Source organism: Ictalurus punctatus, chromosome 6, assembly GCF_001660625.3.
Source record: "Ictalurus punctatus breed USDA103 chromosome 6, Coco_2.0, whole genome shotgun sequence".
Classification (NCBI taxonomy): Eukaryota; Metazoa; Chordata; class Actinopteri; order Siluriformes; family Ictaluridae; genus Ictalurus; species Ictalurus punctatus.
Genome location: NC_030421.2, coordinates 23,929,934 through 23,955,107, shown reverse-complemented (window position 1 = coordinate 23,955,107; position 25,174 = coordinate 23,929,934). Strand labels below are relative to the sequence as shown.

The following is a 25,174-nucleotide window of genomic DNA, read 5'->3' as shown; positions in this document are numbered from 1 at the left end:
CATGGGGAGGAAAAATATGTCAGTGGGATACATCTAGGAGTATAGGTCCGTTTGCTTGATATGGTGATAATCACCACTGTTAGCACAAGATTGAGGAGAAAAGATGAGTATACTACTGAGCCAAGTATGTCTGAGTTTATTGCTAAAATTACATAGCCAAATATTTAATTCCTGTCCTGCCAACTACCTATATTCTTATTAATAATAACAATTTGCCCCATTAGAGATTTGCACATCCTCATAAAAGAAGGTATCTAATTTTGTGTAGATAGTCATTATAGATGGACACCTTGTTTTGACCCTGGACAGCGGTGTGAGCTCCTTGATCAGTGTTATGGTGCTCATCCTGCTTGTATCCCGCACAGACCGCGGCTCTTTGATCTGTCTTTATTGTGGTGCGCGAACAAAGCTTGACTTTTTGCCTCTCTCCCAGCAAGAGCGCATTCCGCCAAAGCGGAATAAAGCTCTGATTGACGGCGCTCTCTGTCCAGGACCGCAGGCGAGCCGCCACCTCTCAATGATTCATTCTCGTCCGGCTACTCTCCCGTTTGTAAATCTTAATGAGACCATATAATTGTAAAGCGTGCTTATGAATGCCTTCACGGCCAAACAGCGCTCATTTCCGCAGCACGCATTTTGCAGTGTCCGCAATAAAACCCCAATCGGCTGTCCGACATTACATTTTTAAAAGGCTGAAAATCCAATTCAGGCATCTGTTGTTTGTTAAAATAAAGTAAACCCTTCTCATATAATTTACAAGACAACAATTTTGCTGCTGGTTATTAAATACAGCACAACACTAACAGAATTACAATTAGATGCCGACTACATTTTAGACTTTCTTTTTTGTATTCATTCACTGCCGCCTGTTTCAAGCCTGTAAAATGTCAAATTATCTGATAATGGAACGATTTATTTTTGTGTATTTTGCCCTCATTATTGCTTCTAAGACCAGCTACCAAGCGTAGCCTACTACAGGAAATGAAAATTATTTTCATCTATTGCCTTCTGGTCAATTTAACTTCCTTCCCCACAAGGCGCTTTTCCTGGCTGAGACGTGTAGCCCTCCTGGGTTCCCAGGCTGAGCGGCAGTCTAATTATACCGCAGCTTCTTTCTTTCAGATCGGACGCTGCACTGGATAAACACAAAGGAGTCAGAGAGCATCCTTGAACCCTTTCAGTGCGCGGCCACTGATATTCAAATAACATCCAGCGACCATTTGACTGCATCGCAACAAGAGCATTTTAAAATCACGATTTGCATATGGCTTTTCCCATTTTCCTTCTCAAAAGTGGCATCCAGAAAAAAGGGGGGAAATGTTCCCATAACACCAATCAAGTGCTGCGCTTATAAAGGCTAAAAGCTGCTTTATACCATAGCCTCCTCTTAAATGGACATTTTCCGTTTGACATGCAAATGTAAGCAGTTAATTCGACCGATTAAAATAAATATTCAGAGCCCTTTTGTCACCGAACCCCCTCGGAAAAGCGCTGATAAAGAGCGCGTGAACAAATGATGTCTCGGAGATTAATTAGATATTTGATAAGACACGAATCCCTAATCGCGGATACAAGACACATGGGGCTGTGATGTGCTCCAAGTCATAATTAATACTATTTAACAAGATTTTCATTTGGGCGTAAAATGCATGTTCCAGGGCATTAACTATTGATTTATTCCATTGGGAAACTGTGTCGGTTTGCGTTGGCGCATTTAAGAACCGCAATATTGATATACTGTTTCTAAAAGTACACACGTTATTTCATGTTCTCGGTTGGAAACACCAAATAACGTTCAAATGATCTGAGTAACTGCTGAAGACAATTTAGGAATGGGTTAATTATGCGCTCACTAAAAAAATAATAATAAAGAGATAATAATAATAATAATAATAGTAATAATAATAATAATAATAATAAGTTATTATTATTATTATTATTATTATTATTATTATGAACCACGTGCATCAAAACCACAACAAAATAGCTTTTGATTTTAAATACCTTTAATTACAAAATGAAAGCCTTATACGCGAGACTTTACAATTAAACATTTATATATTTTTTAGCAAGGTAAAGAAAGGAGTAACTGAATTTTAAATAGCTGTGTTACATACATACTGACATCCACAAAGTGCGTCGAAAGTAAAGAAAACTCCCTGAATTTCAGGATCCACCACGAAACAGTAATAAGGAACATTTACAGGGAAAAATATCATGTTATTTTGTCAATATATCTACACAGTTAGCTCAACTCGTTTCCAGCCGTGTTCAGTTGGATCCTCTTTCTCCTGCGCACCGAACCGATCAGAACTAGATATCACCTTTCAGAACATAGTTTTTAACAATCGGCCTGAAATGTGAAATAGGAATAATCAGTTTTAGTTTTGTAATAATCATATCCCCAATTAATGGGCCTTAATAAAAAGCCTCGTTTTTCCTATCTCAAAAAAAAAAAGCCTAAAGTGTCACCGAAACAGTTCATCCAACTCCTGACCCGTGTCTTTGTCCTTTAATTATAACCTACCAGGTTTTGTTTTTTTGTTTTTTGGAGAGAAGTTTTTGTATCGATAGCATTTAATGTCATTCGCATGTTGGCGGGATCAGGCCGCTCAGGACTCGTGATGAGGAGACTGCTCTTTGACCGTGACCCTCGGGTTCACACCCTCCAAAATCAGTTCCGGGGACTCGGACCTGGGGGTCTCCAGGTTACTTGTGTCGGTGTCACTGTCGCTGCCTTTTTTGCCCCCACCTCCGGCCGTATGCGTTTTGATGTGCTTGCTCAGGTGGTCGCTCCTCATAAAGCGCTTGTTGCACACCGGGCACGCAAATCTTTTCTCCCCTGTGTGGGTGCGAAGATGCCTCTGGAGCTCGTCAGATCTGGTGAAGCGTTTTCCACAAAAAAGCCAGTTGCACACGAAGGGCCTTTCTCCAGTGTGCCATCTGAGGTGCGCTTTGAGGTGAGATGTTTTTCCGTAGACTTTGCCACAGCCTGGGATGTGGCAACTGTGGAGTCCTTTTCTGCGCAGACTGGCACCAGCAGGCCCGAGCCTTTCTGCCTCCTGGCAGTTCGGGCAGTCGCACGTCGCCCTGCCTGAGTATCTCCTGGAGGATCTAGACGAGCTCCCGATTCCTGAACTGGCACCTGATATCATGGCATTGGTCGCCGAAGTGTCTGTGTACGTGGGGATGACGGTTTTGAAGCCGTCCTGCGTCAACAGGTGCTGGCTGGTGGACAGAAGGTGGGACGCCGTTGGGCTGATGCCAGTCGAACTGAAAGCCGAGTGTGTGAGGCTCGAGAAGTCGGGATTGTAGCCGCCGAGCTGGGAGTGGATGGTCTGCGGCGTGCCCGAATGCAGCGAGCTCTGCAGCGTGCCAGCTGGATTTTGCACCTCGAGCCACGAGCCCGGGTTTGTGTGCACGTCCCACCACGAGGACGCGCCGTTTGCCACCTCGCCCGAGATCGTGGAGTGAAAGCCGGACTTGTACCACGACTCGTACGGGTGCGCCATGCCCACTCGTGGGTACAAAGTCTCGGCCGACGTGTGCACTTTGGAAATGAACGCCGACTGTCCGGATTCTTGCGAGGTAACGCTCGCCGAGTTAGAAAACAAACTGCTGTACTCGGTGGAGAAAGCGGAGGAAGTTGGCGAGGTGGACGCCAGGCAAAACGCGCTATTGCTCGTGCCCGTCGTGGTTGTTAGTCCAGAGGTGCTGCGGCTCGTCGCCACGCTGAATCCCGGCAAACCGGAGCCCAAGTTGCAACTGGACGAGGATCTTTTCCAGGGATGAAATCCGCCTTTGGAAAACGCGCTGGAGTCGGGTAAAGTGGTAAGAGGACTTGTGTTGCCGATTTTATTACAGGTCGCAGCCAACATAGCCAGAGGGGTAGTTCCGAACCGCGGCTCTTCCTGTAAAAAAAAAAAAGTAAAGTTTGTTCCTAACTATGCAACAATATTTCAATATAAGAAAACCTAAACATCATGCTTTGAGAAGGGTTTAAAGAATCCGAAGTGAGGAAAGTATACCTTCACATGGACACTTAATAAGTTTAATCAAATAAATAAGAAATCTAGTTAAAATGCATATAAACCATTTGAACAGACGTCTTTAATTGAATGTAACTTACAAATAAAAGGCTATTAGAGCAAGTAAATGCGTTGCTATTTTCTAATATTCAAAAACGCAACAAAAACAGTATAAAGTTACAGGGAGCTCAGTGTTGCCTAATGAAAACAGAAGTATGAAGAAAAAAAGGTCATAAGCAAGCTTCCAGTAAAAACTGCCGACTTACCCCAAGTATAGAAGTAGCCATAACCAGTGACTGCTCTATGCTGAACTTTTCAGGACTACAGTGTTATTATGTTCCAGTTTGACTCGGACAGGACGCGTTTTGCTGAGGTCTCCACTCGGGTCGCTCGTCCCTTGGCTGAGGCTTCACACTCTACCTAGTTGTAGAGAGCGCCTTCTTTGAAGTACAGCTGCCTGGGACACTCAGCCAATCTGCGCAGCGGATACTTAAACGACGAGTCGAGTTCAGCCAATAAGAGACGTGTCCATGACAGAAATACTAAAGTAGAATGTCAATCAATAACCGAGGTACCGGATCCCACTGTCAAGCGTCAAGTGATCTGGTATTTTTAAGGATTTTTTTTTTTAATATGTAGGCTATATGGCCATCAAGACGCAGTCACTTCACTTATAACAGAGTAGAGCTCATATTGGTGTATAATAAGTCTGCGGTCCTCTCTGGTAAGCGACTGATTTGTTGTTGTTTTTTGTGCATGATGTCTTGATATGTTTGATGCCGTTTCTGACGTTCTCCTGCGACAGCTTACAGGCTATATGACAGGAAAATATCTCTAGGTGACAACAAAATTTTGAATTTTAAATGTTTTCATTAAAAACAAAAAAAACATGCAGTCTGCACACACAAATTCTGTTCAATTTTAACTGATTATCCTAAATCTTTCAAACGTTTTGTTTGCATCTTACACACTAATGTCAACTGTGATACTAGTTTGAGTTTATAGACTTTTTTTTTTCTTCCTTTTGATCAATATTTACGAAGGGTTCAAATAATTGTACACTGATCGTACGTTTTGTAATTTGCAGTCACCTCAAGACAAGCCCGGAGGAAGAAATCAGACGGGAATTACTAATCTCACAACAGGTGTGAAAGATCACGGTGCGTGTGTGTGTGTGCGTGCGTGCGTGCGTGTGTGTGTGTGTGTGTGTGTGCTGTTGTGGGGGTAAATGCGCGCGTGCGCCCACAGCAGCGCTCCGTTTAAATGCCTTTGGAAAAGCAACGCGCGCGCGTCTTAGAGGATGCGACTTTAAATCCACCGCACATTTTCCACTGACGCTTTACACAATTTTAGGCATTAAAAACATTAAAATCTATAATGCATTATGAGGAAAGATTTAGAATGATCGGTATCGTGACAACAGAATAGAAGAAAACTTATTACGCACATATCTCGGGGATTTTCCTTGTTGTTTAAAATACAAAGATACATTAAATACAGGTATTTTGTCACCTCTTTATTGCGTTTTTCTTTTTACCGTTCAATGATGCTTCTTTTTTGTCTTTTATATGAAGATCAATGCATCATACCAATGTGTGTGGTGGTTTGTTTTTTTTTTTTTTTTTGTTTTTTTTTTTTACTTCTTAAAACATTTAAGGGTAATGGCATAATTTAACAATGGCCTGCTTTAGAGTGAATCATCATCCTTTTAAAAGTTAAAGCAATTTTCTTGAAAATGGCCTCGCCGAAAGCTGTGCATTACAGTATTCAAAATTGCCAAATAATGCTCCATTATAGAGGCTGAGCGGTGCCAGGCAGCCCGGCCGCAATTTGCACCAAAGCGCTTTGCTTTAAATCCCTCCTATGGAGAGGGGAATCTAAAAAGTTTATTCAAATTCGCATGACGGAGGCTCGAAAATTACTTCATTTCTGTAATTACAGTAAATTGACAGGCAAACAATTAACGCCATTAAATATCTGTTTTTTAAAAAAAATAAATAAATAAACGCATTTGGCTGCAGTTAAGAAAAGTCTCCCTCTCGTGTGCCTGTGCAACTTTCTCTCTTGCACTCCATATTACAGTTGATTGTTTTATTTGTCTGTAATGCATTGAATCATATTCATATAGATTTCCTAAACGAATGTGCTCGTACATTTTATATAGCAATTTTGGGTATTAGACAAAGGCGATGCTATTTTGATTCGATCTGATCTGATATTGTCCTATTTGTCTGCATGCACAAGTATACACGTAATTGTTAATTAATCAGGACCATCGGAACATCCTGTAGATAAATTAGATTTCTTATGCGATTTAACAAGAGGCTATTTTTTCCCCGGGATATTTACAAAATGTCAAAGTCAGTGATGATTGATTTAAAAAAAATAAAATAAATAAAAAGTTGAAAAAAAAAAACAATTACATTAATTAAACATTGTAGTACTTCCATGTATTATGAATGCTGTGTATATTTATAGCATATTGAATTTATTTAAATGAATGCATTCCTTTTAATTAGTTTAGAATTGTCATGCATATTATTTGGTATTCTACCTGTGGTATTTTCGTACCTAAATATTGAAGTGATTCTTTTATAAAGACTGTTCGGTTCACGATTTGAAACAGCAGAGCCGTCAGCTGGTCTACCTGGCGAGCAGATTTCTGCGCCAATTAGAAGCCTATTACAAGTCATTAGACTGATCAATGTACCTTAAACAATGCGGGTGATTTATTTGGCAAGAACAAAACGTTGTGCATCTATTGTGGTGAGGCTGAGTGACGAGACACATCCATCACTGCTTTAAGCAGCTAAAGATAAATGATTAATCCGGACCTATTCGTTAAGGTGGCCTCTTACAAAAGATCCCGTTCTCGCGCTAGATCTGGATCATTTCAGCTCCGCTTGCTGCGTGTGAGAAGATGCGGGCTGGTGGGGGTTTTCACACAGACTAGGGGTTTTTTGGGTTCTGTTGCCGCTGGCAGTGATGTGTCCCCACCCTTAAGAGGAAAAGCGCATTTGTGGATAATTAACTAATCTGTGCAAACTTAAATCCTTGTTATCCACAGGTCCTTTAGTGAATCACTTCACACCCACCTGCTTGTTCCTCCTCCTAACGCACGAGAGAAATACAATATAAACCGGAACAAGCAGTTCTATATAACCTATTGTTGATCAATCAGTATTAAATATTTTAATTTCATGAGGATTTTAAAAAAAGAGAGAGAGATAATGATGATGATGAATTATAAGAGCAAATAGTCAAATCCATGAAGTGTTCATGCGTTTGTTCAATTTGAGTCTCACACTGGCCTCACCGCGATGCTCAGCTCTAATGAAACGCTTGATTGCTATGATGATACATTTCGTCATCTGTGTGCACCATATCACGAGTCTGGAAATGTGGGAAATCTTTAGTGTTTACAAACAACCGAAACTGTTGCATCACACTTTTGCTAGTACATTCACGCAACGGGGAAAATCTGGCACATTCTGTTAAAAAAAAAAAAAAAAAGGCAACGCGCATTTGTCATACGTTTATCTAATATACTGCGCAATGGCTTTTTTTAAGGTCATCGAATGTCAGTGGTAAATTATTAATGCACACATCTGAAAATGTGTTGGAAGCATGCATTTCAGCACAAATTGTTTAGAGCCCAATAAAGAAAGCTTTACGCGCTACACGGTGAATGCGCGCGCTCGTGAACTGCAGCGCATACGTGTAGGTGTGTTGTTTCATACCATTTTGGTACAAAGAGTATGTTTGTACAGAATGCATAAGGTTTAAGCAGGGTTACCGAATATGTCTCAGTTGTCCATGATGCGCATTAACTCCACTGTCAAGTGAGACCTCTACTTATAGTCTAAAGTACCACACTAACTAGTAGGCCTACTAATATAACGTTCACAGCACAGAGTGCACATAGTAGTGGCAGAGTATTTATAAATGGTGGTCACTGGGCCAGAGGTGCTATACACTCTTAGAAAAACAAAATGTTCTTCAAGGGTTGTTCAAGGGTTCATTGCATGATTAAGAGTTCCCAGCTTCCAGCTTGAAACTTCTGATGATAGGGAAACACTATTATGTAGGGTTCCAAACAGAAACTTTAAGGATTCACTCAGAAAGACAAACTAAAAACCTTTAAGATTTCTAAATATTCTGCTCTGACACCAAATATTATTAATAGGTGTTCTTTCTTTGTGTTATATTGAATACACATCATGTACTGGTTTTGTTAAATGATTTACATTGTGTGCTTAATTACATTTAGTGTTTGTTAAAACTTTGAGGATCTACTTTACTTTTAAGCTGACATATTGTGTAAGCTTTGTGTGATAAATGTGTGAGTGTGAATTTATGTTAAAGGGTGTGTGAGGCATGTAAAGACTCTCAGGCACGCTATAGTTTAGTGTTTAGGGTTGAGTCATGTTGATGAACATCTGTTAGGTCTGGTCGGGATGAGACTCTACCTGTTCCATACTCAAGCCTCACCTGACTTCATGGAGAACATAGCACTGGTTTCAGTGTTGGTGCTGTGACTCAATAAGACCTTTCACAAGTCTGTTGAGAATCACAGCTTTGAGTCCCATCACTGAAAGTATGATGTAATTTTATTACGAATAAAAATTCCAGCTGATTGTCTTCATTCTATTGTTTACATGTCTACTGTCCAAAACTACTAGTGTACTAAGAAATGTAGTGACTATAAGACTTCTTTTATACATTTACAAAATATGTAATGCACTTCAGATCTAAAAAATCTGAATGTCTGCAAGGACACGATGTTCTATTCTCAAACGAAACAGATCAACAGTGTGACTTGAAAAGATCAATATTTGTGAAAGGCACCCATTTCAGTTTGAACGTTGAAAATAAAAGCGATTGTTTAGCTGCCGATAAAGTGATCTAAGAACACAATTATATATGGCATGTGCTTGATATGCTCCTAACTGCATTTCTTTTATCTTCATTAAGGGAGTGACATTTGCAGTAAGTTGAAGACAAACAGTTTGCCTCTGTCTTATTATGGCCACTAACTGCAAACTGTCATTTGGCATCAGCAAAGCAGAATGCTTATCACATGTCATCTGTGCATGGCAGCGCAGAAATTACATGAAGCTCCTGCTTCACTCCCAGCTCCTTTGTACTCTCGACATCTTCTTTGTCTTACACAATTAAGGTGTTACACGGTAGAATAATTTAAATTGCCAGCTCTAAAATGGAGACCAGGGCTCTTTTTTAAAAATAGCAGAATTTGTTTACTGATTGTATGCAGCTATTGACTTTCCCATTACATGAGAAGAGCTCTGATTAGTGGCTGTGCAATGTTCAGAGAGTGAGGCAGAGCGGGCAGGGTTACAATACCGAGCATTTATTCTTATTGTTCTCTGGGCCTCTCTACCCAGGATTAATGCTGGACACAGTAATGAGGGTGCCACGGCAGGTCTGAAGCCATTTTCCAATAGTCTTCACAGACTTTGATGAGGCTCCCTACCACTGTGACATTTCCATATGTTGTAGGGTAGTATGGAAGGGCATTTGTTTCATGTTTTTCCTTGGCTGCAGGTGAAGACCATTATTATGGTGTCGTGTGTAACATAGAGCTCAGGCAAGAAGGGATTGTTTTCCCCAGAGTAATATACATGCACTGGAACTGGTAGAGGCAGACATGCTGAATGATTGTCCAAACCCAACAAGCAAATCACAGGAGGGATGTTCTTGATTTTTTCCCATTTGATTGTTCTGTGTGTGGCAAAATACATACTCTTAGTTTGTGTCTAAATAACTATGTTGTCAGCAGAGTGGATATTTAAATAAACCAGCGCCTTTTTATTATAAACACTTCTCATGAATACCAGCACATAAAACTGATACTTTTTCCTCATGAATTTACAGCTCTCTGTCTTGACCTGCCATTGTTTTCCTAAAGTGGATTCCATTGAGAATAAGTGGTTTCACCGCCACTTAACCATTAACCATTTCAATCTTTGTTTTGTAATTATAGAAATGTTTTATCCGGTGTCAGATGGTACATGTTTCCACATCCAGGGAACGTCTTTTATTTTGTCTGATTACATGGTAGTGGGAGCATGCTTTTTCTTGCTTCAGATGTTTGCCAGAATGTGTGGAGTGTGTTACAAAGAACAGAGAGATGACTTCTAGCTCAATTCCACTCGTGTGAATTGTGTGTTTTGGCATGCATTAATTCTTGCCACAATGGGGTTTTGCTTTTATTGGTTTGTGGAACCAGCATCACATGAACCAGAAATTTCATTGCTTGATTGATTTCGATTATGAGCTTGATTTTGAGGATATATTTATGATGTTAAGAGTACAGTACAATCTACACTCACTGTCCACTTCATTAGGAACCTGCGCATTCATGTGCACATTCATGCAGTTGTCTAATCGGCCAATCATGTAGCAGCAGCTCAATGCAAAAAAAATTATAATAATAAATCATGCAGCTACAGGTCAAGAGCTTCTGTTAATGTTCACAATAAACATCAGAATGATGAAAAAGTTGGGGGGGGGGGGAAACGTCCCGTGTGCGGAGGGTCTGCAGGCTGAAACACCTTACTGATAAGACAGATCAGAGGAGAATGACCAGACTGGCCTGAGCTGACAGGAAGCCTATAGTAACTCAATCACTCTTTCACCCACAGTGAGCAGAAAAGCATCTCAGAATGTTCAGAAAACTGGACAGTTGAAGATTAGAAAAAGACCAATTTTTTTTTCTCCTAGTCTTCAACTGTCCAGTTTTGGTGAGCCTCTGCCCATGTAGCCTCAGATTCCTGTTCTTGGGTGACAGGAGTGGAACCCAATGTGGTCTTCTGCTGTTGTAACCCATCTAAGTCAAGGTTCAATGTTGTGTGCATGCTGAGATGCTTTTCTGCTCACCACAATTGTAAAAAGGGTTATTTGAGTTACTATATCCTTCCTGGCAGCTCAAACCAATCTGGCCATTCTCCTCTGTCCTCTCATATCAACAAGATGTTTCCATCCACAGAACTGTCGCTCACTCAGTGTTTTTTTTTTTCTTTCTTCTTTTCACACCACTCTGTGTAAGTCCTAGACACTGTTCTGTGTGAAAATCCCAGGAGAGCAGCAATTTCTGAAATACTCAAATCAGCCCCTCTGGTACCAACAACCATGCCATGGTTAGTCACAGAGATCACAATGTTTCTTCGTTCTAATATTTAGTGTGAACATTAACTGAAGCTGTTGACCTGTATCTGCATGATTTGTTTTGCATTGCACTGCTGCTACATGGTTGGCTGATTAGATAACTGCATGAATGAGCAGGTGTACAGGAGTTTCTAATGAAGCGGACAGTGAGTGTATAGTCCAGTGTGAGAGTGTCTGTCACCTGCATCTCTTTAGTGGCAGAACAAATTGCTGATAAAGTAATGATAAAAATGTTTATAATAGCACAGGAAAGGACTGAAGTTGCCTGGCAAACAGTATGTCTGTGTAAAGTACTCCAAGTTATTTTAGGTGGCTATACAGCCACGTTTTCACAGACACTGTGGATCAGCAGTCTGATTGAAGCCAGGCAGCAGTCAAACTAGATCTGCAGCTTCACATTCAGCTGTTTGAAGTCAGGGAATCTTGGGTTGCTCAACAGTCCTGCGAGTGCCTCACAGATATTTTTTTTTCCTTTTTGACCATCTAATGACTTTGAAAAATCTGTGTAAACAGTGGATTTATTTCAGAAGAAGCTTCCAAAAACTATTAGAGGGGATGCTGAAAGCTGATGCCTCAGCATGCTTCATGTTCAAGAGCTTGCAGAAGGGAAAATATCCCTGCATAGATGCCCCAAGAGTGACTGGGTGACTGGACCGGTGTGTGTGTGTGTGTGTGTGTGTGTGTGCGCGCGTGCGTGTGTGTGCGTGCATGCGTGTATAGATGATGTGAGGTGACAATAGAGAAACAAATTTTTAAGACACTTGTCTTACCTTACATTTTCCATTCCATACTTTCTATTCTATTCTAGTCTAGTCTATTCATCAATTCTGTTCTGTGTTTTATTCTGTTCTACTGTTCTACTCTATTATATTTCTATTCTATTCTATTCTATACTGTTTTGTTTTATTCTATTTAATTCTATTCAGTTTGGTTCTATTCTATTAAATTATATTTTGTTCTGTTCTACTCTGTTTCGTTCTGTTCTATTGCTCTATTCTGTGATTATTCTATTTCTATTCTGTACTGTTTTGTTCTATTTAATTCTATTTGGATTTGTTCTATTCTATTAAATTATATGAAATCTATTTTAATTTTGTTTTGTTCTATTCTGTGTTGTTTTGATTTGTCCTATTCTATTCTGTTCACTTCTATTCTATTCTGTACATTTTTGCTTTGTTCTATTCTATTTTAGTCTATTCTGTTTTGTTCTATTCTATTCTGTTCTGTTCTATGCTATTCTATTTTTAATCTGTTCTGTATTGTTTTGCTTTGTTCTTTTCTATTTTGTTCTATTCTATTCTGTTTATTTGTCCTATTGTATTCTCTTTTGCCTTTCTATTCTATTCTATCCTGTTGTTTTCCCTACTCTGTTCTGTTCTCTTCTGTTTCTGGAAGCCTCTAGAGTTGTCACTTGATTTGTTTGTTTTTCTTCCAATGATGAACATCACAGCTTTGCCCCATTTCCCCACTTTTTCTGTAGGTCTGAGTGGTCTAAACCCTCTCCTCCTTTCCCAGTGGCCTCAGTCTGGTACACATTTACAATTTCTTTTCATCCCTACTTGTTATTCTTGCTCAATATCTGCAGCAGCCAAAACACCCCAGCACAGCACATTTTAACATGGCCTGGATGTGGTTGATCAATTGAACCACTGCTGTTATACTTGGCTCCTCCAAACCCTCCTACTCACTAATCGCTAGTGACACTGGCACCTGTGTGAGGCTATTCAGAGCAAGAAGCATGTGGACTAGTCGCTTCAAAATAGCTTAGCCTAACAGAACAAGGTTGTTATTTTACAGCACCATATCCCTGATAAAGCTGCAGAAATGTTGTTGGACAATCAGGCAAATCCTGCTATGTTTACTCAGTGGATGGAAATAAAACCTATGTGCTGTATAGAGATGCTTTGCTGTGATTGGTTGGAGGCATAACCACAATTTCTTGAATTACACTGAGTAGCACCTCTAAACTGTCAGAGGTGGCTCTGACATTTTTTCTCTGTTGTGGCTGTAGAAATATTATCATGCCTTTTATATCCCTGGCATGATTACATGATCTGTTTCCATAGATTTCTTTGTATAGCTTGCAACAATGAAGTGGTTGTCTATTGTGGAAATACTATTTATTGTGCTTTATAATGAAGGTTAACAAGTGCACTGTATTGCTGTGTCATGTAAAGTGTTGTCAAGCTATAATCCCAGTTTTCCCTTTAGTCTCATCGAGTGTGCTCATCAACTTGACTACCTAAGTGAATTGTCACTTGGCTTCATTCTGAAACACTGTTCAGCACTTCAAGGCACCAGAGACTTTAGAGAGAATCAAATCTTGTATAATGTGTCAAGTAGTACAAAAGTAACACACAGAATTCAATATTAAATCAATGCTATATGGAGAAGTTGTTAAATGTGAGAGAAAATATAGGTTACGAGGGAATCAGTATGTTGTAGGATTGTTATTAGATGTGTATGTACTGTACATGTGTAGGCATGGATATTACTTTACGAGCTTTGTTAGCCAGTGAGCTGACAGAGGCCTTTGGACAGTGAGTTAGATGTACATAGAAAATCTGTCCAATTTACAGTACACAATGATGCATTTACCCTCTCCATATTCATAATAAGAAATGTGATTATAGTCACTGAGCAAATCTACTCTATTTTAGGATCCATTTGCAGACAGACAGAGACGGAGGCGGGGGTCCAAATCCAGCGCTGTGTGTTTGTGCTTTGTGTTGAGACAGTCAGTGTTTAAAAAGAGAATTTTGATTCGCCTCCGATCGAGTAGGCTCTGTCTGCCTCCACTCATCCTGGGTGATTAGACTAAAACATTTGCTCGTCTTGACTGGAAATCGAAGCAGCTTCACATAACGCTGCTTGATTGAAGGTCGAAATATTTTGAATTCTAATGGAGACTGTGTACATGAATTGCCTGAAATAGACTGTAGAATTTCAGCACTTCCTCCCCCTCAGGCAGCCCCCCCCCACCCCCACCCCACTCTTCTCTTCTGTGGCCGCTCTGAAAAGAACGGTTGGGAATGGCTGTGGCTGATGATCATAGAATTACTGGATGGTGATTCTAAACCCCTCAAAGAGGAGTTGCTATGGAGATCTCGTTCCAAACTGTGAAATGATTCCTCGTCTGAAAGGCTGGGGAGAAGAGGGCTGAACACATCATTGTTCAGGTGGTGGTTGGTTAGGAAATTGCCGGTGCCTGAGCAATCAGTGCTGCTACTATAGTTAAGGTTCTAAAACGGTTTGTTCTCTGAATGATGTGGGGCAACAGTGATGTGCATATGATGGTTCCTTTCAATCAGACTCCACTCAGACTCATGGGGTTGGGAAAAATGACAGAAAGAGTGGGCTCGAATGAAAGAGGAATGAAAACCATTATTGTCTCTCAAAGCTAATGAAATCTAGGCCTGTCTTGATCTATCTATTCCTTGCCTGCATAAATCTTGAAGCTAGTTTGAAAGGTTATGTTCCCTATCAATGTATAACCAATTCCCACTGTTTCCCCCTTATAATATCATGTTAATTATGCATGACAGAAATTGACCTTGGCAATCTTTGTAGATTAATTTGTATTTTGATATGACATTTTATAAAGATTTGTCTGTCAGAAATGGATGAGACATTCTGTAGTTATAAATGTTAAGATGTGTTATTGATTAGCATTATGCCGGGTGATATACACCCAGTTAAATTGAACTAATTTTCTCTTTATATCATGAGGCTTCAAAGTGGCATGACATTGATTCATTTTATTTTCAATATCAAATACTTCTGTAACTCCAACACAAGCCAGTCCACTATAGTTGTGTATTATCTTATTATTTTTCTGCTCTGAAGACACAGCTGAATTGCTTCTTCTGACAGACTCATAAAGTAGCTTTTATGGCTGTGAATACCAAGGCAATTGCAGCCGTGTATTTGTGTAGAACCTCTTAAAAGCGAGCCAAGGAATGCTAGTGATATAGATGTTCTCTTCCTTTTTTTTTTTTTTTTTTTTTTTTAACGTGTGAATACTTGCAAAGGAAGTTGACTGCCACGGAACACTGTAATTTGAGTGAATGATGTTGATCACATGATCTTCTAGCCATCATAAACAGACGATATGAACATTTTCTGCATCAGTCTTAAATTTGTTGTTTATCATTTTTTCCCCCACAAAATAGGATTCGTGTTTGTTTTTATATATTAATTTACTTTAACATTTATTGATATTTAAAAGATTGAATGTGGAAGATTTTAATAATGAATTATTTATACTCCCACTTACAGGACATTATATAAGCAAATTAATTATTAATTCAAACTAACCATTCCATAAACTCTTCAAGCAGATCATGTCTTTGTATATGTTCTTATCTAATTATCAAACTGATTATTCTTATGTCATTATATTTGTTACAGCACAGAAAAATGTGTCTAAGAGCATTTTGTGAATGTGTGTTTGGGTGTGTTTATACACACACACACACACACACACACACACATGCATTAAAGTCTATAGAAATGCATGAGCGAGGAGTGTAGGTGTGTGTGTGTTCTTGCACTCACTTGCCAGCAGCTCTGTTTTCATTGAGAAATGATCCAGTCAGGCAGACTCTTTTAAACATAAAGGCCTTTGTTAGGTCAAATAGTAAAGACACACCTGCTAATGGGCTTCCCAAACATACAGTGACTAATAAACAGCAGTAAAATATTAAGTGCAAGATAGAATTGACTTCTAAAGCTCCCCCTACCTCCCCTACTTGCTTTTACAGTCTTGCTTGTGGCTTGCCTTGGCGCCGCAGCCTCATAAGAGCAGTCTTTACAGAGCTTTATTCAGTCCTGTTGTTAAAGGATTTTCCGTTTGCTTCTGTATCCTCTTTGCCTGCTATCTCTGTATGTCCTGAGGAAATACAAGGTCCTGACATGTTGTAACTGATGTCTGGTAAGACATATGATAAAAGGGTATGACTCAGAATTGTTGAACTGTTAAAAAAACTCTTAACAGTCGTGTGACTTCATATACTAATAAGCATGTTTGATATGTACAGAGTGAATGCTTCAAGCCGAGTAATTTTTCGGTGTTGTGTGCTTGTTACAGTTTCATTTCTCAGTAAAAAAAAAACCCAACAACAATAATAAACAAAAAAGAAAACCCTTTCATATGTACAGCTTGGTGCTTGTGTTGTAATAGATCTTCTGTTTCATTGAAAGGACACAGAAGAAGGTTTGACACTAAGCACAAAAATAGGGGAAGCAGCAGGAGCACCTTCAACAGCTATCTATAGCTGTATATACATGGCTCTGTAGCTGTCTAACTTTCTTGGACACTATAACACAAGCACTGTCGAGGGATGTGAGCCAAACACCATCCATTGTTCCCAAAAATGCAATGATTTACGCAAGTCATGTTAAGAATTGCTCCACTGAGCACTGCTCCATTTATCTTGCCACATACTGCCTACCAACAAAGCTAACATTTGTTATCCATATCTTTGCTATCTGCTAGAGCTTTGGAGGACAGTAATTAGAAAATCAGGATCAAGAGACAAGGCTATTTGATCAGTTCATAGTGCTGTTTGAGTATCCTGCAGAGGGTGGGGAATTTAAAAGACAGCTGCTTCAAATGAATCACGTCAGCTCTTGAGGATGCTAGCAGTTGCACCATGTTCTGTCATATATTGTGTTGATAAGGCCATTGTATCTACATTATACTAAATCTGTAAAGTGTTCTTTGTTAGTGAAGTACTTTGAGACATGTATATTTCTAAGATTTTATAGGTTGTATATTCAAAGCGCACCTATTATGGTTTTGAAACGTGCCTAATTTTGTTTTAGAGGTCTCCTACAATACGTTTAGATGAATCCAAGGTCAAAAAACACTTTAATGTGCTTGTTAGAGTTCCATGTATCTCAGGAATCTCAGAGTATACCTTTCAGATCTTCCGTAATGCCTTTCAGCCTGGTCTACAATTACTTCTAACTTTTAGTTCTGTGCTTAGAAAGTGTGGTTCTCATCAGAGCGTTTCAGATCGATCTGGGGAGCCTAAATGAACACACACTAGAACATGCATGCTCAAATAGACATCTGAGTTCATTCATGCAAACAAAGAGCATTTATACACATTGATAACAGCAGTGCGTGGACAGTTTCTACTGGTGCAGGGGCCAGACAGATAGACAAAACACACAACACCAAGGGTCATACTACAAAATAAGTCTACTGTAATAAAGATGGCAGGTGATCAGCTTATTCAAAGAGGTAATTAAATGTATACATTCATCATAGGTATTTGAAAGTAGTTCATAATATGAGAGTACATGATATAAGAGAATTTCCTTTCAGTGCTCATAATTAGAATTACAGCATTAACTCCCCCCCCCCCAGTGTCAAAAATGACTCTTTAAATGATCTGTTCTAAAGGATTCATTATGAACTCCTCCTTTCAGAGAGCATACTCTGCTCTGATTGGTCAGATGTCCCAGTCTCTTGTGATGGGTCTACCGCTGTCAGCGAGCAGCCAATGAAAACCAGAGGCGGGGCTTTTTATTACAAACCTACATAGGTTTTTGCAGGAAGTAAGTTTGGAATTACTAATTAAAATGGCAAGTTTTTGTAATGAAAAAAATTAAACCAAGATAAATCATGTCAGAACTTTTCCCACTCTCAGTGTGAAATTACAACGTATAAAAATATGAAGTGAGAAAAAATCAGAAACATTTTCTGGGGGGAAAAAGTTACAACGACCTGGTTGCGTAAGTGTGAACACGCATTTATAATTAGGGAAGTGGTTGTGTTCAGAATGAACCAATCACATTCAATCTCATGTTCAAAAGTAATTATTATACAGCTGTCATCAATGAAATTATTCTGATTAACCCAAAATAAAGACCAGCTGTTTCTATAGGATTTTATTTACATCGTTTTGGTTTCATTTGACTGCTGAAGCCATGATCCGCAAAGAGCTTGCAAAGCCTGTACAGGGTCTCACTGTTGAAAGATATCGATCAGGAAAGGGGTACAAAAATTTCCAAAACATTAGATGTAGCAGGGAACACCATGAATGCCATCATCAACAAGTGGAGAAAATGGAGCACCACAGTTACATCACCAAGAACAGGATGCCCCACCAAATTTATAAAAGGACAAGACAAAAACTTACCAGGGAGGCTGCCAAGAGACCAACGGCAACATTAAAGGAGCTGCAGGAATATCTGACAAGTACTGGTTACTCTCTGTATGTGACAACAATCTCTCATATTCTTCACATGGAGTAGGGTGGCTAGACGGAAGCCGTTTCTCCAAAACATCCACACCCAAATAAATCACCCCAAAACCATGTGGCAAAATGTTATGATCTGATGAGACCAATTCCAAAAAGTTATAATAATTCCATAATTCCCAAAGATATATTTGAACTCCATACCCACAGTGAAGCATGGTGGTGCTTGATCAGGTTTTAGGGCTGCTTTTCTTTAACCAGAACTGTGGCTTTTATCAAGGTGGAGGGAATCATGAATAAAAACCAGTCAATTTTAGTGTAAGACATTCAGGTGTCTGTTAGTAAGCCAAAGTCGAAAAGGAATTCCACCTTTCAGTACAACAATGGGCCAAAGTATACATCCAAAGCAACAAAGGAATGGCTTAACCATTACAAAATATCAATGTTTTTGAATGACCTAGCCAGAGTCTAGACCTGAATCCAACTAAAATCTGTGGGGTGACCTGAAGTATTTTGTTGTGCACAGGAGATGCCCTAACAATTTGGGAAAATATTGCCAAGTCAAGACTCTTACACAAAAAGACTGAGTGGTGTAATAAATCAAAAGGTGCTTCAAGAACGTATTAGTTTAGGCGTGTGCACACTTATACAATTAGGTTATTGTGTTTTTTTTCCCTATAAAAGTTTCAGATTGTTTTTCATTGTTTTATTTGTATACTTTGAAATTACATATTAAAAGTGAGAAAAGAGCTGGAATGATTTATCTTAGTGTCAGTCTTTTACTTCACAAAAACCTGTGAAGCACAATTAACTACAGATCAAGCCCTAAGAACCTAAGCCTTATGGGCTTGGTCCTAACCCAGAATTGATTCTGTTAGCAGGAGGTAGTTATCACTGTAAGTTTGCTTTCACACAGATGAATTTCACTTGTCAGTTCTGTTGTATGTGTCATTTTCGCAAATGGGAAATGTTTAGCAAGTGCTACATCCCATTATTGTTCTAATTAATGTTTATCTAATTCATATTTTATTTAGCCTTTCAAGGATTTAAGAGTTGCTTTTTGTTTAAATGCCATCTTTACTCAAAATATTGGGAAGACCTGTCTTTCCACATCATGTTAAGTTCAACCAATCATGGCATTTGCTTCTTGGCCGTAAAAGCAGATCGCTTTCAGACATGGTCTGTTCCACACCTGAGCACTTGAAGCAAGCCCTAGACCTCAGTTTTCAAGCTCAGTTCCCAGGAATGCATCCATGTTCAAAAACAACTTTCACACTTGACCAAACACACCCAAATGGTGCAAAATGGCCTAGCATCCAGAATAAGGTGCAAGTGTGAAAACATCCCAAGGCTGACGGCTTTTCACAGACTTTCCAGATAATGTTCAGCTATCCTCGAATTCTCCAGGATTCCATCCACCTACATTGTAATTCCAGTTCTCTGGTAGAAAATGATGCAGCATCAGACCAATGGGCAGGTCCAAATGAAAAACCTTCGCAGACTTATCACCTGGGTTCACACCACCCATAGTTATTTCTTGTGTAACAGTACTGGTAGCTTCTGGCCAAAACTGACTGCAGGAAATACTGTATCATTCATGCACAGTGTGTACCCAGGAAACTTATCATACCAGAAATATTTCATCAGCCATCTCTTGGTGCACTTTGTATAGAGCTCCCAGTGTCCAAGAATAATATTAGTCATGTTATAGCAAAGCTTTTTTTATCCTATTTTTTAGTTTCTCTCTCTCTCTCTCTCTCTCTCTCTCTCTCTCTCTCTCTCTCATCTTTGTGTCTCAGATGTCAGAGGTGCTAGAAAAAGTTTCACCTTGGGGAAGGACAAATCCTCTAAAAAGAAAAAAAAAAAAAGAAAGAAAGAAAAAACAGCTCCAGACAATATGAGTCTTCTGTCTAAGGGTGAACATTTTCACTCTATGTTTTTCTAACTTTGATTGTTTGGGACAGGGGTTATTAATGTGTCCCAAATCTCGAAGACATTCATGGAATTAATGGACAAAGTCAGACTGAGCCAGGAAATTGCTTGGTGTCTATAGCTATAACCGAGAACACAGATAAGGTGACTGGAGTAAGTGTCTTTCCTAGGCTGACTATGCCCAGGGCACTTGTCCTTTAGTCTGGTGCATTTCCAATGCACCATTGGTTTCCAGTCCCATCTTTTCATGGATTTTTGTGCATGGGAGTGACTGGTTCTGATAGACTGAGGAAGTCTGTATTTGGAGAAGTAAAAGGAACAAGGTGATCAACTCTAGTGTAATTTCCAGAAGAGAGAGAAAATTTGTCTCTAAACTAGTAGAAATAAAATTTAAATCAGTGTCCAATAACAAGCATTTTCAGTTCAGGGTATAAAATACATAACTTTAGTTACTAATTATCTTTAGTTAATCCACCAGTATATCTCTTCTCACACCTGCAGAGGAGAGATCCTGGAGGCCTTGTTTTATATCAGACCCCATGCTCAAGGCATTTTTCCATCATTGCTTTCATCCCCGTAAAGGACCTCCTGCTTTTAGTTGGATGAGCAAGAATGTTTGTGTCACAGATGTGTTCTCAGTTTTATTTCCTGCTTGTGTCCATTCTGAAATCTTGAAAATGTTTCTTGTGGTTTTAGTTCAGTTGCTCTCCTTTGCCTTTTTTTTTGGTCCTGTTTCATTTCTCAACGCGTGTGCCTGATAGGCTTCAGATTTTCTTGAATTATTAGATTAAAAAAATACAATTACCATTCTCTACAGAAAAAAAATACATTAATACAATGGAACTTGAATTCTGTTATTCTTTTTAATTCATACATCTCTTATCATCCAGGAGTGATTCACATAGCATTATTTTCACTTGAAGTTCAAGCATGAACAGGGCACACAATAGCACATTTTCATCCCAATCAGTGCCGAACTCGTAGCTGGCAAATTGGAGCAGCAAAACAATAATTCCCTTGATTAGCCCCTTTCTGTGTGCAGTAAGTGAACTGTTTATATTGTGGAGTACCTCAGAGAGACGAGAGCAACCAAAACAGGCTGATTAGGCACTGAATAATTGGATAACGTCATTTCAGCAGGACAACCAAGAGCCTGATGACAGCTCTTTCCAGATAGTTCAGCCTCAGATGAGGAACAGGGTACTTTGACATGAAATTCAAGGCTGTAGGTTGTATGTGTGTTGTATGCTGCACGTGCTTTATTATTGATGTTAAAGGTCTTCTGTTTGATGATATCATGAGTGAGGAGCAGTTGCATCTTTTAATCTGAGAAAAATTTTAAGTAGATGAGGAAATTAACAGATTTATTCCAAGCCTTGACACACTACTTGGGTGCTGCTTGTGGTTTCATGAATGAGCACTTTAATCCAAAATTAAATTTTGTTATAATGTTTTATAGCAGCATCATTATGTGTGTGTGTGTGTGTGTGTGTGTGTGTGTGTGTGTGTGTGTGTGTGTGTGTGTGTGTGTGTGTGTGTGTAGTGTAGTACTGGACATAAAGATGAGTAGTTGTTTTTTTTTTTTTTGTGGGGTGTGTGTATGTGGGGTGGTGTGTGTGTGTGTTTGTGTGTGGGGGGGGGTTGAAATCCTGAATTATTTGTTTACACAAATTGCATTGAAAGTTCAATGTCCAACACATTTCAATATTTTTTTTTGCACTTTAAAGTCTCCTGTGCGATCAACAATTTTAAGTCAACCCTCCTCATATTTAGTTAAATAGCCATAGCATGAATCATCAAGAGTTTCTCAGTGAAACATTTCTGAAACTTGTTTGCCAACATTACCATGGCTCCTGTGATGAATGATTTTATATATATATATATATATATATATATATATATATATATATATATATATATATATATATATATATATATATATATATATATATATATATATATATATATATATATGCAACTCTGAAATGTTAATGTACATTTGAACATCTGTAGTAAGTGAAATGTAATGCATTAGAGTTACTGCAAAGCGACAGTAAATGCTGAAATGTTTGCCGCTGTGGATATGAATGAAATGGATTCTGTACAGTTCACAAAGGTGAGAGTGTGTTTTGTAATGCAGGGGTCAGATAAACAGCTTACTGCATTGTAGTGGAATTAGAGATGGTTCCTCTTCAGTAGCAAATTTGCTAGTTGATATTTGTTGAATTTTACTCTAATGTTTCTCTTAATATTATAAATAGTTGTACTTTAATGAATCTTAGATAACTTTAATTAAAACTAGCAAGTTGTCAGATAGGTTAGATCAATAGCTGATGTGTTATACGTATAGATTCAATGCAGACTTCCTATCGACTAGCTCATTAGTAATAATGCAGCATTCACAAACACATTGGCTCTTTGTGCTGGCCCGACGCTCTCTCTCTCTCTCACACACACACACACACACACACACATACATATATATATATATATATATATATATATATATATGTATATATGTATGTATGTGTATATATAGGTATATATGTGTGTGTGTGTGCGTGTGTATATATATATGTATGTATGTATGTATTTATTTATTTATTTATTTATTTATTTATTTATTTATTTCTATTTCTTCTCTCAGGACTACGATCATTACTCATTAGTCCTCCAGACCCTGAGGTCTTTGACTCTCACGAAATCAGTAACATAGGTGACTCTGTTTCTGTGCTGTTTGCTATTTGCACATGCAAACACATGTAGCTTTTGCTCACAGCTCTAGAGAATTAGATCTTAAGTGTTTAAGAGCTCCATTATCTAATCACTCCTCTGATTAGGATACTTTACCATTTGCTCAGTTAATCTATTGCACAAAATCCAGATAGAGGTGATAAAAGTGGTACCATTAAGTGATTTTGTGTTTTACATTACAGGATGTGTATGAATTAATGATACATTGTAAGTCCTTATAATTAATCATATCAGTATCAATTTTATTCAATTTCATTTCATTTGTATGGCACTTTTAACACAAAGCAGCTTCACAGAAATCCGGATAGAAATTTAAATTTAAACGTATCCCTAATGATGAATTAAAATTTATCACAGGGGATGGTGGCAAGGAAAAACTTCCTGAAGTGATCAAAAGGGAACCCATCCTCATCTGGGTGACACCGGATAGTGTGATTATCATTTCACTCCTATAACTGTATACTATCAACCATCCATGCAACACATCCAAACATCCCAGTTTACCAAAACACTCTATGCCCATGAAACCTCCAAATCTGCAGGGGAAAATAGTTTGGATCATGGATATATTTTAAATCAGAGACTCTATCAGTGCAAATTAATTATAATTTATTATATTTATGCTGTTGAAGAATCTTAGTATACAAGGTGGGAAAGGATTCTGCAGATTGGACTTGACCATCGTCTGGGCTGCTGATCCCTGTGTGCTGTTATATTCAGAGCAGGACATTTCTAAAGCATAGGACACAATCAACTTCCCAATTAATTGGACCAGTTCAGCCTCCTCGATTTTTCGTTGCCATCCTTGGAAGCCCCATGAAAATATTTAATAAACTTAGGTGAAGTTTGTTAGATGATCCCATGTAGATCAGAGGGATTCGACATCAATCAAAGGAGCAGAACTTGACCAAAAGGAACTGTAGATCTGATGCATTTCCCCCCCAAACACTAAAGGACAGAAATATAAGTAAGAGCAGCAAATATACAGCAAAGAGAGTTAAAAAATACAACATTTGAATTTCTACTTCCAAATTGAACTCTGTGTAGACAAAGTCTTAAAAACACATGACAGCTAATATTAATATTTTTTTTTTGCGTTTGAAAAAGCTTTATTCTTCTGCGTAGTTAGCAAGCTAGTTGATTGGATTGTTAGCTAATTAGCAGAACAACTAGTTAGCAAGCAGAATTGATGCTATAAATAGTTCGATTACGTAGACAGTACAAACTATGATGGCAATTATTTATGGATCAAAACACAAAATGAGTTGACATTTACAGTGGTTTAGTGGTTTTGACATCCATGTTCACACCCTATTACCTCAATCTAGTTCTGGATTATTATTTATTTTTGTAAGAAGGTTAGACTGTAACTTTCTAATAATGCTGTAAAATGATGTGCTGTAAGATTAGCTTCACAAAATGATTAGAACACTGCTAACACAAAAGATAGACTAAAAATGACGTTCAGGAAGCATTCGTGTTAAAGTTCCTAAAACTGAAATGTTGCAGCAACATTGAAAAAAATTGTAAGAAATGTTTCGTAAAAATATTGTCAGAACACACAGAAAACATTCTGAAAATATTTTGCCAACCTGCACTGTTCTAATCTGACAAACGTACATATTTCCTTCTCTCCTTGTCTCCCCGTCTTCCCCTGCACTCCTCCTCCTCCCCCTGGCCCATTTCTCTCTGTTTCTGTAGCGAGTGAAAGTACCAGAGGGTCAGGGGGTTTCCTGCTGCAGAATTCATTAATAGAGAGATACTTAATCAGAAGCTGAACCCGGGTCACCACGCTGCACTAATGAAAGTGTTTCCACCAGCAGCATTTCATCTCAAGTAATACTCAAATCATAGCACTACATACGCTCAGTGCAGCTCCCACACTGCACACAGCATGGCATTGTGGGAAAGGGCTGTTCAATGGCTGACCCACAATACCACGGTAGATATTAATACAGTAAATGTTTAGAATATTCTTCAGCAGAGTTCAGCTCATGTGCCTTTTGTCTTTCTTTCTTTTCCTCGTTTCACTTCTACCTTCCTTCATTCTTTCTTTTCCTT

General features: G+C 38.7%; 1 protein-coding gene and 1 long non-coding RNA gene across 10 annotated transcripts in view; one reads left to right on the top strand and one right to left on the bottom strand.

Moving 5' to 3' along the window:
* Positions 1–1,994: 1,994 nt before the first annotated feature.
* On the bottom strand, positions 1,995–4,434 carry sp9 (sp9 transcription factor). Its single transcript, XM_017469870.3, has 2 exons — positions 4,295–4,434; positions 1,995–3,911 (listed from the first exon to the last, which is right to left on the bottom strand). Exons 1-2 carry the CDS (start codon positions 4,313–4,315, stop codon positions 2,613–2,615), a joined length of 1,320 nt encoding a protein of 439 aa, XP_017325359.1. The 5' UTR covers positions 4,316–4,434; the 3' UTR covers positions 1,995–2,612.
* Positions 3,704–25,174, top strand: part of LOC124628248 (uncharacterized) — a 48,688-nt gene continuing 27,217 nt past the window's right edge. For 4 of the 9 annotated variants that reach the window (XR_006982654.2, XR_006982652.2, XR_006982655.2 and 1 more), the window contains exons 1-2: positions 4,614–4,752; positions 5,116–5,188. This is a non-coding gene — a long non-coding RNA (uncharacterized LOC124628248). Of the gene's footprint in view, positions 3,832–4,493; positions 4,753–5,115; positions 5,189–25,174 lie in introns of those variants that run through there. The other 5 variants (XR_008396586.1, XR_006982651.2, XR_008396585.1 and 2 more) reach the window with 4 other exon arrangements.